The following is a 15,000-nucleotide window of genomic DNA, read 5'->3' on the forward strand; positions in this document are numbered from 1 at the left end:
ATGATCAAAGAAAAAAAAATTAAAAAGGGGAATTTAAAGTGAATAGCATGCTTTAATCATTGAATCTTTCAAAGCCAAAATTAAACTACATCTGGTCTTGCACAAGCATTCTTAAGCTAGGGTAAATATTCATTTTTTCAATAACTTATGAAACAAAAATACTGCAAAGATTGTCTTAAGTGAAAAGATACACCGCACAGAATTCCTCAATGTATTCATAAAGCTGTCATTTCTTACCCTAGTTCATAGTTCCTTCTAATATTCACAATAATGAAAACAGATAATACTACTCTTAACCATAATACTTACCTCAACAACTAACATATACTTAACACTTAATCAAACATGAATATCATTTAGATATTTGATAATCTTCCTCTGTGACCATCTAAAATACCTTTACAACTCTAGCATTGACGCAAACAGCATCAAGCATTATATCATGGAAGCTTGAGCTCATTGTACTTCAAGCATAGAAAATGCAAGAACTCACAAAAGATCTTCACCACTACAAAGGCCTATCAACTACCAGCACCAAGGTTTGAGCATACTCGAGCAAACTTTTTTTTCTTGATCTAAGAGCTCCCTAATAATAATAATTTTTTTTTAACAATAACTAAGGAAAACTATTACTGCTGCTGCCGCTGCCAAATGAAGGAAAAGATGTGCCATGCCCACATTTGATTTAGATTGGCAGTTCTCAAAAAAATAGAGAGCTATGCCTCTAGACTAGCCATTTCCTTTGTACAGCTTTAAAATGTAACATCTCTTGGTTTCTTTTTAGTTCTTGAAAGTAATGCTTCTCTCTCTGTTTGCTTTTATATCTGTGTTTGTGTTTGTATTATCTGCTTCACACCATCCATATGTCTTTGTATTTGTTCAGTGTTGTGAATGTGTATCATAAATGCATTTCTCATATGTGTATGTACCATATGCAAATATACGTAAACAGATTACTGTATGATCCAGTAAACAAAAGAGCTTACAAATCACTGGATGTACTGCTGACCCAAATTTATGTCAAACAAATTATGTAATATTTTTTGTTCCATGGTTCACTTTCCTCCAAAATAAAAAAAGGAGCTTTGAGTAAAAAAAGCTCATGAAGGTAAGAATAATGTAATTAAAAAGGATAAATCTAGGGTCAGGTATGCACATACTACCTTTATCTGGTGTTGAATTAACAAGTGAAATAATTATATACATACATTAGCATCTAACTTAATGGTGCAGCTATATATATTTCAGCAGAGCAAAATATCAAATTACGGCACATGCAAAGAACTATGTAATTTTCTTCAATATGAACTAATAACATATAACAAATACAGTTAAAGCTAAGTTGCCAATTTAAATATATTAAAGCCAATATTGCCCTATTGCTTATGATCACATACTGATCACCTGTTTTATAAACTGAAGGCACATCTTAATGTGATTTTTCAAAGCAATATTTCATATGCAAGCATTTTACATGTAATTGATAGTATATGCACTACAGTTGCATTTCCTTTGGGCCTATGATATTTGATTACAAATTGATTATCAAGGACCTCTTTGCACTCATAAAATATTAAGAATACAGTTAAAGTGTCCCGGCTCACTCGTATCTAAGAGTTTTCTTTTCCTCTGCTATTATTAATACTGTCCATGAAAAAAAAAAAGGAAAAACATAAGTTGGTGGTGTGAGGAAGTTGCAAGTTACTTGAAGATCAAAAGAGTCCCTTTTCTTTATGCTTGGGATTTACTACAGCATTGCAGCTATTTTGAATATAATCAGACATGTTCTATCAATGTTTGACTGACTGACTGAGTGTGAATGTGAATGTAAGTGTGCGAGAAAGAACAGTGAGTGAGAGAGAGAGAGAGAGAGAGAGAGAGAGAGAGAGAGAGAGAGAGAGAGAGAGAGAGAGAGAGAGAGAGAGAGAGAGAGAGAAAGAGAGAGAAAGAGAGAAAGGAGAGAAAGAGAGAGAAAGAGAAAGAGAGAGAGAGAGAGAGAGATGAGAGAGAGAGAGAGAGAGAGAGAGAGTGAGAGAGAGAGAGAGAGAGAGAGAGAGAGAGAGAGAGAGAGAGTGTGTGTGTGTGTGAATGAGTGAGTGAATGAGTGTGAGTGTGTGTGTATGTATGTGAGAGTGCGAGTATGAGTGTGAGTGTGAGTGCGAGTATGAGTGTGAGTGTGAGTGTGAGTATGAGTGTGAGTGTGTGCCTCAGGAAATCTGCAACGAATACTGCAGACCTCAGTGAAGATAAAATACAATGTTTACCACACTGGGTAAAATGAAAAGCCATTTCATGTCACTATTTGTACAGACATGACAGATTATATGTGTTCTAATCCTTTGCTGACACACATAAAAGAGGTAGCTGCCCAAAATATGTCTGAAAATTTGCAGCTTCCAAACACTTCTAAAAGCTAGTATTTTTTTATGCATAAATACATATATACATACATACATACATGCCAAAACATTGTGCATGTATACATTCATAAACACATATTAATGAGTGCATGTGCATCTGTGTATTTGTGTGTATTTTGTGTGTGTGTGTGTGTGTGTGTGTGTGTGTGTGTGTGTGTGTGTGTGTGTGTGTGTGTGTGTGTGTGTGTGTGTGTGTGTGTGTGTGTGTGTGTGTGTGTGTGTGTGTGTGTGTGTGTGTGTGTGTATCTAAATATATATACATATTTTTTTCTCTCTCTCCTTTTTCTTCTTTTTTGAGGGTCCCTACTGACATTATTTTCCTTATTTGTAATATATTTCAATTATATTACTAAGGAAGTTACTTAGCATCAGGCAAGACTACCTACTTCTTTATGAAAGGATTATCACTGTTTGTAAATATGTTGGCATACATGCACGTGTCTAAGCTTGTTGTACAAAGATGTACACTCTTTTCAAGAAATCAATACTGATGTTGTACAGCATATGGGCCACATTATAATTCCAGGAAAATATGTGATATGTGAGTGAGTGAGTGTGTGTTTCTATGTGTCTGTGTGGATGTGTGTGTGGATGTGTGTGTGTGGATGTGTGTGTGTGTGGATGTGTGCGTGTGTGGATGTGTGTGTGTGGATGTGTGTGTGTGGATGTGTGTGTGTGTGGATGTGGGTATATATGTGTGTTGTGTGTGTGTGTGTGTGTGTGTGTGTGTGTGTGTGTGTGTGTGTGTGTGTGTGTGTGTGTGTTGTGTGTGTGTGTGTGTGTGTGTGTGTGTATGTGTGTGTGTGTGTCTGTGTGTGTGTGTGTGTGTGTGTGTGTGTGTGTGTGTGTGTGTGTGTGTGTGTGTGTGTGTGAGAGAGAGAGAGAGAGAGAGAGAGAGAGAGAGAGAGAGAGAGAGAGAGAGAGAGAGAGAGAGAGAGAGAGAGAGAGAGAGAGAGAGAGAGAGAGAGAATTACAAAGAGAGGCAGAGAAATACATTTATCTATATCTACCATTTCTAATAGCATCTTGGAACAGAGTAACTTTTTGTCAAGTAAACCTTTTTTCATTCATTTATTCCAGTTTTTGTAGAACCACCTTTCTCATGTTGATGACATATAGTCATTAACACAATAACTGTAACAAACATCACGTAACTGAGAGCAAGTAGCTGCGAAATACACCATATGACCAAAGAGCTCCCTTACACAACGGAAGTCAAAAGTGGATCGTTCAAGCAGCAATATTGATAGACGAAGTATGGAAAAATCAAAACAAAGTGGTTATGGGAGAAACTTACTGTCCCATGCAGTAGGGCTAGCATGATCACACCTCCCCCTCCCCCCCCATTGACTCATGCATGGGAGGGTTTGTCAGAAAACCCATGGACAGCTATCCGGTTGTGTGTAGCATACTTCTCTCTTATCACATGCTCTAAATCCCTAACATCATTCAGAAGAAATTCCCTTTGAATACCCCTGAATGAGACGAGCATAAAAGAATGACCCTCCTAAACAAACAAAAAATAAATAAATAAAAAAAGAAGAAAAATAATAATAAATAGCAAAAAGAAGAAAAAAAAGAAGAATCCAAACAACAGTCAATATATCTGCTTTCTACCCAGCCATTACATTCTTCATGAGGATGAAATCAATGAAAAGATGCAAGTTAATGCACACAGGATACCTTTTTAAGTAAAAGTTCAAAATGGCCCTAGCATAGAGGGTAAACAATCAGCATTACAGTATATACAGTGCTACATGTAAGTATGTATACTTTACAATTGCAAAAACAAAGAGACCCAAAGTTTTTTTTGGTATGGTTTAGGGTCACACATATACACCAACCATATAATAACAATAAAAGCAAAAATGTGGTGTGACATCAAAAGCAGGAAGAAAGAAAAGAAAGAAAGAAAAAAAGAGATTAATAATATTTTTCTATAAAAAAGAAAAAGAAATCAATAACAAAATTACAATAATCATTCTTATATATATTGAAGTCACTGCATCAGAGTGACTTCAATTTCATAATGTTCATTATGCCAAAAGAAAAGAAAAGAAAAGAAAGAAACAAAAAACACAAAAACTAAAACAAAGTAAATATCTAAATAATGACAATAATCATAATCTCTTAAGCATTAACTTGATACTCCATCTACTCCATACAATTAGAGGCAAAATCATTCAGATAATTGTTCATCTTCCAAACACTGGGCAGGGTCTTCATATATGACATAAATACAATAATCTTAAAGGGAAGATATATGCAGTATGATTCTAATATGTAATACCACAAGTAATCTTTATGCTTAATAAAATCATTATAATATAAGAAACCTTACTATCAAGATACACCTTGTCCATACTTTTTTCTTTTCCTTTTTTTCCCATATTTTCTCTATGTATCTATTTTTATTTTCATCAGCTTTCTCTTCTGGAGATAAATTGAAAAACTTTCAAGAGTAAAAATTTCACAATGATTTCAATAAATCACTAGACCCCCCTGCCCCACAAAAATTCCTTTCTTTTGATTTATATTTCCTCAAAATTCAATCCTTTCTGTTAAAAATATATATGTATATATCTTAACAAACATTTTCTATTACAAATGCAGGTGAACATTTTTCCAAACTTCACTGAGGCTTCATGAAGTTGGTCTGAAGAAAGTCGAAGTTCATATCAGGGAAATCAGCTTCAGACAGGTTCTCCAGGAATTGATCATATTCACACTCGTTGTACGTTGGCACTCTGTGTGGAGAGAGAAACTTGTCAGTCACAACCCAGCAGTACTGGCAGTGAGTCACAATCTTGCCCTATTGCCACCACCGCAATCACCAAATCCATTATACTGTAATTATCACCACCACTAATCCCCCACCATCACCAATACCATATGTGTACTGAAGAACTAGCTGATTGAAAAAAAAATATATATATATTTTTATATACTACTACTAATAAAAAAGACTTTACAGAAAAAAATCCATAGCCTAGTATTTCAATGTATTCTGTAATCCATAAAATGATTTTGGGCACTATCCTTGGCTATTGAAATCTAACAGCATGGGATAGGAAAACAACAAAACAATATAGTCATAAGAATTATAAGAAGGTAACTAATAAAAACAAAACAAATAGTTAAAGACTGTGTTTATATTGGATGTTCACTTAGCACTCAAAATACTACACCAGAAAATCACATTACGGCAAAGATGAGCCTCCATAAATTAGTAACAGTGCAGTGAGACTTGCATGAACTACTCAATATCTAAAATCAGGGGAAGTATTGTCATAGCTTTATTTGGTTCCAAATAAAAATGTAGATTTTATATGAACTGAAAGAAACCAAAATTAACAACACAGGATACAAAACCAAAGAAATTAAGTGATAACACAGCCAATTTAAGCAAGGATTGGGTCTTTGCAAGGATTACTGATAAAACTGTTTATAGCAGCTTATTGATAATTCTACATATTGATCTGCAACCTTCTGTATTTCAAGCTGGTTTGAGTGAACATAATCTAATGACTATTCAAATAATATCATATTCAAAATGTATGAAAGAAAGGAGTGTCTGGTAGGGCTAAGTAGTGGGTTGATCAAAATTAGTAATGATCACTGCACACCAAAACCAAACAGCATAACATAGATCATTTTAAATACTCTCTGGTCTTCATAACATTGCTAACATGAATTACACAGTGAGATGACAATCCCTACATACATCATGTATATACATGGGAAGGAAAAGGATAAATCCACAATCAAGTATAAACTATAAAAAATACTTTTCTAAAATTACAGAAGTGACAAAGAGAGTACTACATGGGGTTGATATGCACAAACAACCACTACACCATTTCCTATTACAAGAGTGGTAGTGGTGACAGTGGGTGGCCTGGGTGCAGTGCTGAGTTACTATATACAACATGCAAGTTACCCTCTCCCTGCTTGTGGACACACTTCAGAGCACACAGAGACAAGTCAACTGGGATAAATTAATAATTCATAGCTCAGAGATCAATGACTGTATAAAACTATTACATTTATTCTTTCAAGTATCTTTCCACAGATGATTTTTTTACTAGAATATTTGATCTCAGTTAACTTATTTCTTCTGCTTGTGACTGACAAATTTTCTATCCACTGAGCAACTATCCATTCTTGACCCAAAAATGGACTTATAGCTTTAAAAACAATGACAAAAAAGATACTTTTTCATCATGACAATATATAGAATGTAACTAAAGTGTTGGTCTACTTTTGCAGCAATATACATGCTACTTTATCCATTATTGTCAGATTAGTCAATAAAGACATCTTGTTCACTTAACCTACTATAGTAAAAAGGGTTAGAAGAGCATGCTGTGATTTAAATATTTATTCCAGATTACAGTGCATTTTACATACATTTTAAATGATGATAATGACAGCTAATCCAGTTCAAATATGAAGTTCTTTCATGTAAATGTATTTTTATAAAGCAATATACAAAAACTACAACAAAATAACTTGAAATATATAAAGATAAACAAGGAGACAATAAGCAGCTTTATGTTTGGCACAGACACAAAGTACATGACATTACAAACCCTAAGAATAGATAATTTTCACAAAAACAATACATATATCCTAATCCAAATAGTAAATCTATGATTTATGCTAAATCATATTCAAAAGGCATTCTTTTCTACACATAAAAATAAACCCACAAACATCTTTTACATAGCAAAAAATGAATAAATAAATAAATAACTAATTCCATTAACATATCAATAAGTTAGAGAAACTTGGTATAGCCACAACCTTCTCAAGTAGTGAATCAATATAATAACACAATTCACCTTAATATATATATATTTTTTTTTTGTTAAAACATTCACCTCTATAGCATTCCAGTATGCCACATTTTCTATATTAACAATAATCCAAAACAATCATAGGTTCCTGTCAAATAATTATTCATCACTTACAATACAGAAAATATTAAGAAATATATACAAGTTTGAGTGTGTATGTACATACCATCACACCCTAATCTGGTCGTGAACAAAATATAATCAACAGGATGCACATGATTCATATCTAATGTAAAAAAATCATTTATAGATACTGTTTTCTAAACAAAATATTGCTTTATAAAATCCTTTGATATTTGCTTTGCAATCAACATCTTTCATATGATACTCTAATTCATGAAAATTAATATCTGCCATGTTTGATCACCTTTTCCCATGATTTTTTGCAAAATTGCAATAATAAGCATCCTTGGACTTGTGGGTATTCTGATTTTATATCAACCTTTGCAAACATAGTATAAACAAAATAAAAATTGTAAAGAAAAACATAATCTATGGTGAAAATTCTGCTGAAAAATACCAAAAAAGGAAATAAGCTTAGAAAGCAGGAGGGGGAACACTGCAATTATTAATCAAAATGACTAACATACACATTTCTTTTGTTTACAAATTTTTACGAACAGACTCAGTAGTTATTTCAAATTCATATAAGAAACAAGATGGAAATCATGAACATTGAAAATCTGTATGGAAATGTATGAGCCTATTTGTGTAAAGGTTTCTTGAGTTCCTAGCTTCCTTATTTTTACAACTGTGACTTCCAAGTTTAGACCCTACCTTCAGCCAGTCATATTTCTTCTGAATCACACTCGCAAGAGAAGGGACTAGGTATAGCAACCAAGTCTAATTTCGTTTTAGTAAGATACCCAAGCAATATGCTCATATCTTTATGCTCCTGATTTTAATGATCTTACATAAAATAAAATCACACCAGCATATTCTGTAATAGCAAGTGTGTGTGTGCATGTGTATGTGTGAATGAGTGTGTGTGTGTGTATATGAGTGTGTGTGTGTGTATATAAGTGTGTGAGTGTATATGAGTGTGTGTGTGTGTATATGTGTGTGTGTGTGTGTGTGTGTGTGTGTGTGTGTGTGTGTGTGTGTGTGTGTGTGTGTGTGTGTGTGTGTGTGTGTGTGTGTGTGTGTGTGTGTGTGTGCATGTGGGTGTGTACGTGAATGTTCGTGTGTGTAAGTGTTTACCCATATGCAAGAGTGCGTGATCCCTTATCTTGTTGAACATGTGCATATGCATGGTTTTGTACATTTGCAATTACATTTTCTTTGTTTTGTCTTTTTCACAGTACTGGTAAAAAATATATACATGTGTGTGTATGTGTGTGTGTGTGTGTGTGTGTGCGTGTGTGTGTGCGTGTGAGTATGTGCGTGTGTAAACATATGTGTGTGTAAACATATGTGTGTGCGTGTGGGTGTGGATGTGTGTGCGTGCGGGTCTGGATGTGTGGGCGTGTGCGTGTGGGTGTGGATGTGTGTGCGTGTGCCTGTGGGTGTGGATGTGTGTGCGTGTGGGTGTGGATGTGTGTGCGTGTGGGTGTGGATGTGTGCGTGTGGGTGTGGATGTGTGCGTGTGGGTGTGGATGTGTGTGCGTGTGGATGTGTGTGCATGTGGGTGTGGATGTGTGTGCATGTAGGTATGGATGTGTGTGTGCGTGTAGGTGTGGATATGTGTGTGCGTGTGGGTGTGGATGTGTGTGTGTGCGTGTGGGTGTGTGTGCATGTGGGTGTGGATGTGTGCGTGTGGGTGTGTGGGTGTGGATGTGTGTGCGTGTGGGTGTGGATGTGTGTGCGTGTGGGTGTGGATGTGTGTGCGTGTGGTTGTGGATGTGTGCGTGTGGGTGCGGATGTGTGTGCGTGTGGGTGTGGATGTGTGTGCGTGTAGGTATGGATGTGTGTGTGCGTGTAGGTGTGGATATGTGTGTGCGTGTGGGTGTGGATGTGTGTGTGGGTGTGTGGATATGTGTGTGTGTGCGTGTGGGTGTGGATGTGTGCGTGTGGGTGTGGGTGCGAGTGTGTGTGCGTACAAGAGTGTATGATGCACAAGCATGTTGCATGTGTGCATATGTATGCTTATGTACATGTGCATTAATATTTTCTTTGTTTTGTATTTTTCACAGTAATGGTAAGAAATATTGTCCATTTTTGCAGTTTCAATATATTTTTTTTTTTTCAAATGAAGGATAAAATAAAAATAAAATATTTAATATACATTTTAATATTCTCTCCAGATGAGAACTCAGGCCTTCTCTGTATCTATTAGTTTAGCTTTTGGGTCACTTAATAAATAAATCACTATCAAAACCACTTTCAAAGCAATTTACATCAAACAGCATGTATAGCACTCCGGTGTGCATCCCTTGTCATAGGCGTAAGTGCACACCAGAACATTTCCCGTCCGTTTTTCATGTAACACTTACCACAATTACTGTCTTTTTTCTAAGCCTTCTCCTAATATTTTTCATGTCAGTGAAACGGTGACACTTAGAAAGAAAAAAAATTAAATTGACACTGCATGTATACAAAGTCCTCACATATTCTCCAGCAGACAAGCTTTTTTTATTCCGAAAGACTAAAAATATCTTTGAACATATTAGAAATACTCTGCTATAAGACTATGGTATTAAAGTTATGAGAAAAATAAAATTACAGACCTTTCTGTCTTCAGTTTTCTTCAATGTTTCAATATTTTCCAACTTCAACAGCCTAACTTCCTTTAAAAACACCAAAAAAAAAAAAACTATATGCACCTCTTATCATAATAATAATACTGTTGTACATTATACACCTACACCCATACGCACACACACACACACACACACAAACACATACATATACAAAACATGAATGGCAAAACACACTACTCTGTTGATAAAATGGCAGAAAAACTTACTATACACAAAATAAGTTTATTAAAAAAGTAGAATCCAGGATCTTTTCATTTGTTTTTTTTTTCTGCCGTGTATGTGTGTGTGTGTGTGTGTGTGTGTGTGTGTGTGTGTGTGTGTGTGTGTGTGTGTGTGTGTGTGTGTGTGTGTGTGTGTGTGTGTGTGTGCGTGCGTGTGTGCATGTGTATGTGTGTGTGTGTGTATGTGTGTGTGTATGTGTGTGTGTATGTGTGTGTGTATGTGTGGATGTATGTGTGTGTGGATGTATGTGTGTGTGTATGTGTGTGTGCACATGTGCATGTGTGTATGTGCACGTGTGCGCATATGAAAAAAGAGAGAGAGAGAGAGAGAGAGAGAGAGAGAGAGAGAGAGAGAGAGAGAGAGAGAGAGAGAGAGAGAGAGAGAGAGAGAGAGAGAGAGAGAGAGAGAGAGGGAGAGGGAGAGGGAGAGGGAGAGGGAGAGGGAGAGGGAGAGGGAGAGGGAGAGGGAGAGGGAGAGGGAGAGGGAGAGGGAGAGGGAGAGGAGAGAGAGAGAGAGAGAGAGAGAGAGAGAGAGAGAGAGAGAGAGAGAGAGAGAGAGAGAGAGAGAGAGAGAGAGAGAGAGAGAGAGAGAGAGAGAGAGTGAGTGTGTGTGTGTATGCGCAAGTGTGAGTGAACTAGTGATCCTGAGTGTCAGTGTGCATACATGCATGAGCATATGTATATTTTCAAATGTGTGCACACAAAAGTTGTGGCAAAGGATTTTGATTTTCTAGCACATGTAATCTAACCTTAATTTTCCACTTTACATTCAACATTTAACTGATTAGATTTCTAATGGTTGCTATTTCAATTACAAAATATATTGGCAACCAGAATTCACTGACTTTCATAAATGCATATGATGAAATAAATTGCAAAAATATATATCCTAAGGCTGAAATTGCACATCACATCAACATTTTGGACGGCACAACAAGAGACACAGTAGACACCGAACAGAAAAAATATAAAACACACTACAGGCATTTTTTTTTGTTTTCAATGTCACTAAGCATCACATCATTCTCAGAATTTTCCAAAAGGAAGAAAAGAATCCATAATGATCATCATAACACTGACATTTCAGGGAACAATGTCGCACAATGGCACTCAAACCTTGCTCAGATCAGACATCCTGTAAACGCTCCTAAATTGAATATTCTCACTTTGTAAACCTGCACTAGAGTATAAGTGCATTTAATTCTATGTCTGGGACTGATTGCTTGATCATTAAAAGACTGCTGCACCGACATATATGGTAAATTACTTATTTCATAAATCAAAGTGTAAGTATTTGTGTTTATGAATACATATACATGCGTCTGTGTATCCGTATTTATATCTCTCTGGACATAAATTGTGTTTGTGTAGTTTGTTGTCTGTTAAAAACAATAAATAAATATAAAATATAAGCACCTTCACAACACATATATAGCTGGTATACTTATATTTGTAAAAGGGATATGGAAAAGAATATCTTTAACTAAACTGTTTTGACAAATTGAAGAACTAATCCTAATCAATGTAATACAGCAGACACCAAAAAACATTCAAGGAATATATAACTAATGCAAATACAGCATTCCAGAGAGGATCTTAAATTTTCAAATATTACACATATTAAGCTATGAATGATGTGAAAAAACTGTTACTTGGTCATAATTCTTCTAACAAAACTTTCCAATACTTTATCACATGAAAGTAAGCAAGTACAGAAACAAATTTTAAAACTATTTGTGTTCTCAAAACCAAAGTCCTAACAAACACTTTAAAATCTTTTTATCTACAAAGACTAGTGCATCTAAGAAGACAGGCATAATGGTAAGTGTATAAAAAAGTTTATAGATATTTACATTAAGCTGTGGATGATATTCTCTGGTTTAAGCAAAGGAGAGGAACTGAACTGGTATCAGTGAGAAGTGTACAAGGTGTTGGGCAATGGTTCAGAAATTAACTTAACATCATCCCTTTTTAACCCAATGGTGCCCGGAAAATATTGCATTCACTTTAGTGTTGTTATGTTAAATGTCTCAGCACATAGATGGCTCTGCTAGTGCTTAGCCAGAAAGGAGTCAGTTAGTTGATACTGTGACCTCACCTTTTCTTGAGTTGGCGGGAAAAACGCTTTTTTTTTTACTAATGCTATCAATATTGATACTGTTTTTTTATTATAAACATTGTAATTACTATATTGCTATTGGCATTACTAACAGCAGAATCAAATATCAAAAAATATTATTGAAAATCAAGGAGAAGGTTAAACAGGCAAGACAGATACTTCTCGTAACTGGCTCATTGGTGACCTAGTACTTGTGGAGCCATCCAAGTGAAAAAACAATTACTAAATTAAACACACACTGGGCATGACATGTACTCACATGCCATCCCTGTTGGCATGTGCTTAAGGAATGGGGGAAGATAACTTTGAACCTTATCTGGTAAATGGACAGAAATTTCTGATTTATTAACTGAGAGTACTATATCAGAAACAAAGTCATAATCAGAAGTAAAGATCTACACAAGCATTACACCACTATATTTAAACAAACAACATAGAGCCTGTTGGAAGGTAAAACTATACTTGCAAGTAACTTTCATGAATATTTCTAGACATTCGCATTGCAAGAGTTAGTCAATGAAGCCATACTATCAAAACTAAATAAATTTCTATTTTACTCACCATATTTCAGAAAACTGATTAATATATTGTATTCCTGAACTGCCATACACATTCTTTCTTTCCCTGCTTGATGTTCTATTTATTATTCAAAATTGAGCGAGAACACCTAACATCCCTTGTCTGAAATACGGTAAGCAAAAATGGAAACCCCTTTTTTTGTTTTGTAATACAGCCACTAGCATCGGTAAAGCTATCACATTTATCTATGACAATGAACTTTTCTACTTCATTAATGGCCTGATACTGTCAAAAAGGGAAACCTATTTTTCATATCAATAGTTATTATGTAAACACCATCATCAGTTTAAGTGAATTCAAGATTCATTTTTTTAATGTATTTACTTTTTTATTTTTTATCACAAGTTCTTTTTTTTTTGGCTTGGAATGTTGAAATAAATAGAAATGAGATCATTTTCTAAGTCTTTGGCAGCTTTTTTTCAGAACATGTTCCCTTGCACACCTATCTTAAAGTAATTTTTTTTATTGCAGAGACTCAATATTCTTTTTAAAAAAGGGGAAAGGAGAAGTAACACTGACAATAAAAAATCTACTCTATACCCTGTTATTTTTTCCTCTTGCATGTAAAATTCATACACAAAATTATGAAAGCAAAATCTCCCCCCATCCAATGAATCATATTATGAAAACATGACTTGAATTAATATAAATAAAAGCAGCTTGCATTACTATCATCAGCTTTGCATATGATGCTCTCATTCCTCTAATCTATACATCATTTAGTAAAATATACGCTAACTTTATTTCACTATCTTAAGGATGGCAAATACTGAATTATCGTCTATACAGGTAATAATGTAAATAAATACACATTATCTTTTGACACCCTTTTAAATGAATGAAGAAAGTAAAAAAGATTAATAATAAAAGCAGGTCTTATGACAAATCTCGTTACACATAGTGTATTCTTCCTCAGAGCTCTTTTTCTGCAGCTTTATAAAAGGAAACTTGGGAGATATAGGAGTTTCTTACCAGCTCGTTAAGATATCAAGTCAGAAAATAAAAGTACCTTTATAATCTATAAAATTCCTTTTTCATAGATATATAAATAAATATTATGAATGTATATATAAAAATTAAATAGAAGATCTTTCACTTTTCCAAAATATATAGTGCTTTTGATGCAAAATTCATAAGAAGGAGCATTACATATCTATTAATACCAAATACAAAAGGGAGTGTGTGTGTGTGTGTGTGTGTGTGTGTGTGTGTGTGTGTGTGTGTGTGTGTGTGTGTGTGTGTGTGTGTGTGTGTGTGTGTGTGTGTGTGTGTGTGAATGTGTGTATGTGTGAGTGTGTGTATGTGTGAGTGTGTGTATGTGTGAGTGTGTGTATGTGTGTGTGTGTGTGAGTGTGTGTGTGTGTTTGTGAGAGTGTGTGAGTGTGTGAATGTGTATGAGTATATCTAAGTAGGTGTATATTTATATAATCTAATTATTTTTCAGATATTGCACAAATAATTTCTTCTGAACCTCTACTTCCCTTGATTTTCAATGCCTCACATTGATAATAACGGTATCATCTTCATTCTTTTCACTTTAAAGATATGTGAATGAATAAATTAACAATAACCACAGAGCAAAGAACTCACTATGCCTGTTAATTATGCACCAGTATCTGTTCTAATCTAGAGCACTGAAAGAAACTAATAGAACATGCACATACACATACAGATTTGTTTACATAAATGCATGCAAAAAGAAAAAAAATATATATATATATATATATATAAACACAAACACACATACATAGATATTATATACATATACATTTATACACATATAAATATATACACATAAACACACACATACATATGTATGTATGTATACATATATGTATACAAGTATGTACATGTATATGTACATCTATGTAAAAGTATATCTGTGTGTATGTGTGTGTGTGTGTGTGTGTGTGTGTGTGTGTGTGTGTGTGTGTGTGTGTGTGTGTGTGTGTGTGTGTGTGTGTGTGTGTGTGTGTGTGTGTGTGTGTGTGTATATGTATATATATATATATGTATATATGTATATATATGTGTATATATGTGTATATATGTATATGTATATATATGTATATGTATATATATGTATATGTATATATATGTATA

General features: G+C 34.6%; 1 protein-coding gene across 5 annotated transcripts in view; it reads right to left on the reverse strand.

Moving 5' to 3' along the window:
* Window positions 1-4,085: 4,085 nt before the first annotated feature.
* Stat92E (Signal transducer and transcription activator Stat92E) overlaps window positions 4,086-15,000 on the reverse strand; it is a 67,189-nt gene continuing 56,274 nt past the window's right edge. For all 5 annotated transcript variants that reach the window (XM_070140173.1, XM_027383199.2, XM_070140172.1 and 2 more), the window contains one exon: window positions 4,086-5,167. In XM_070140173.1, coding sequence (XP_069996274.1) covers window positions 5,053-5,167 — 115 coding nt within the window. In that variant the 3' untranslated portion in view covers window positions 4,086-5,052. The remainder of the gene's footprint in view (window positions 5,168-15,000) is intronic.

Source organism: Penaeus vannamei, chromosome 26, assembly GCF_042767895.1.
Source record: "Penaeus vannamei isolate JL-2024 chromosome 26, ASM4276789v1, whole genome shotgun sequence".
NCBI lineage: Eukaryota > Metazoa > Arthropoda > Malacostraca > Decapoda > Penaeidae > Penaeus > Penaeus vannamei.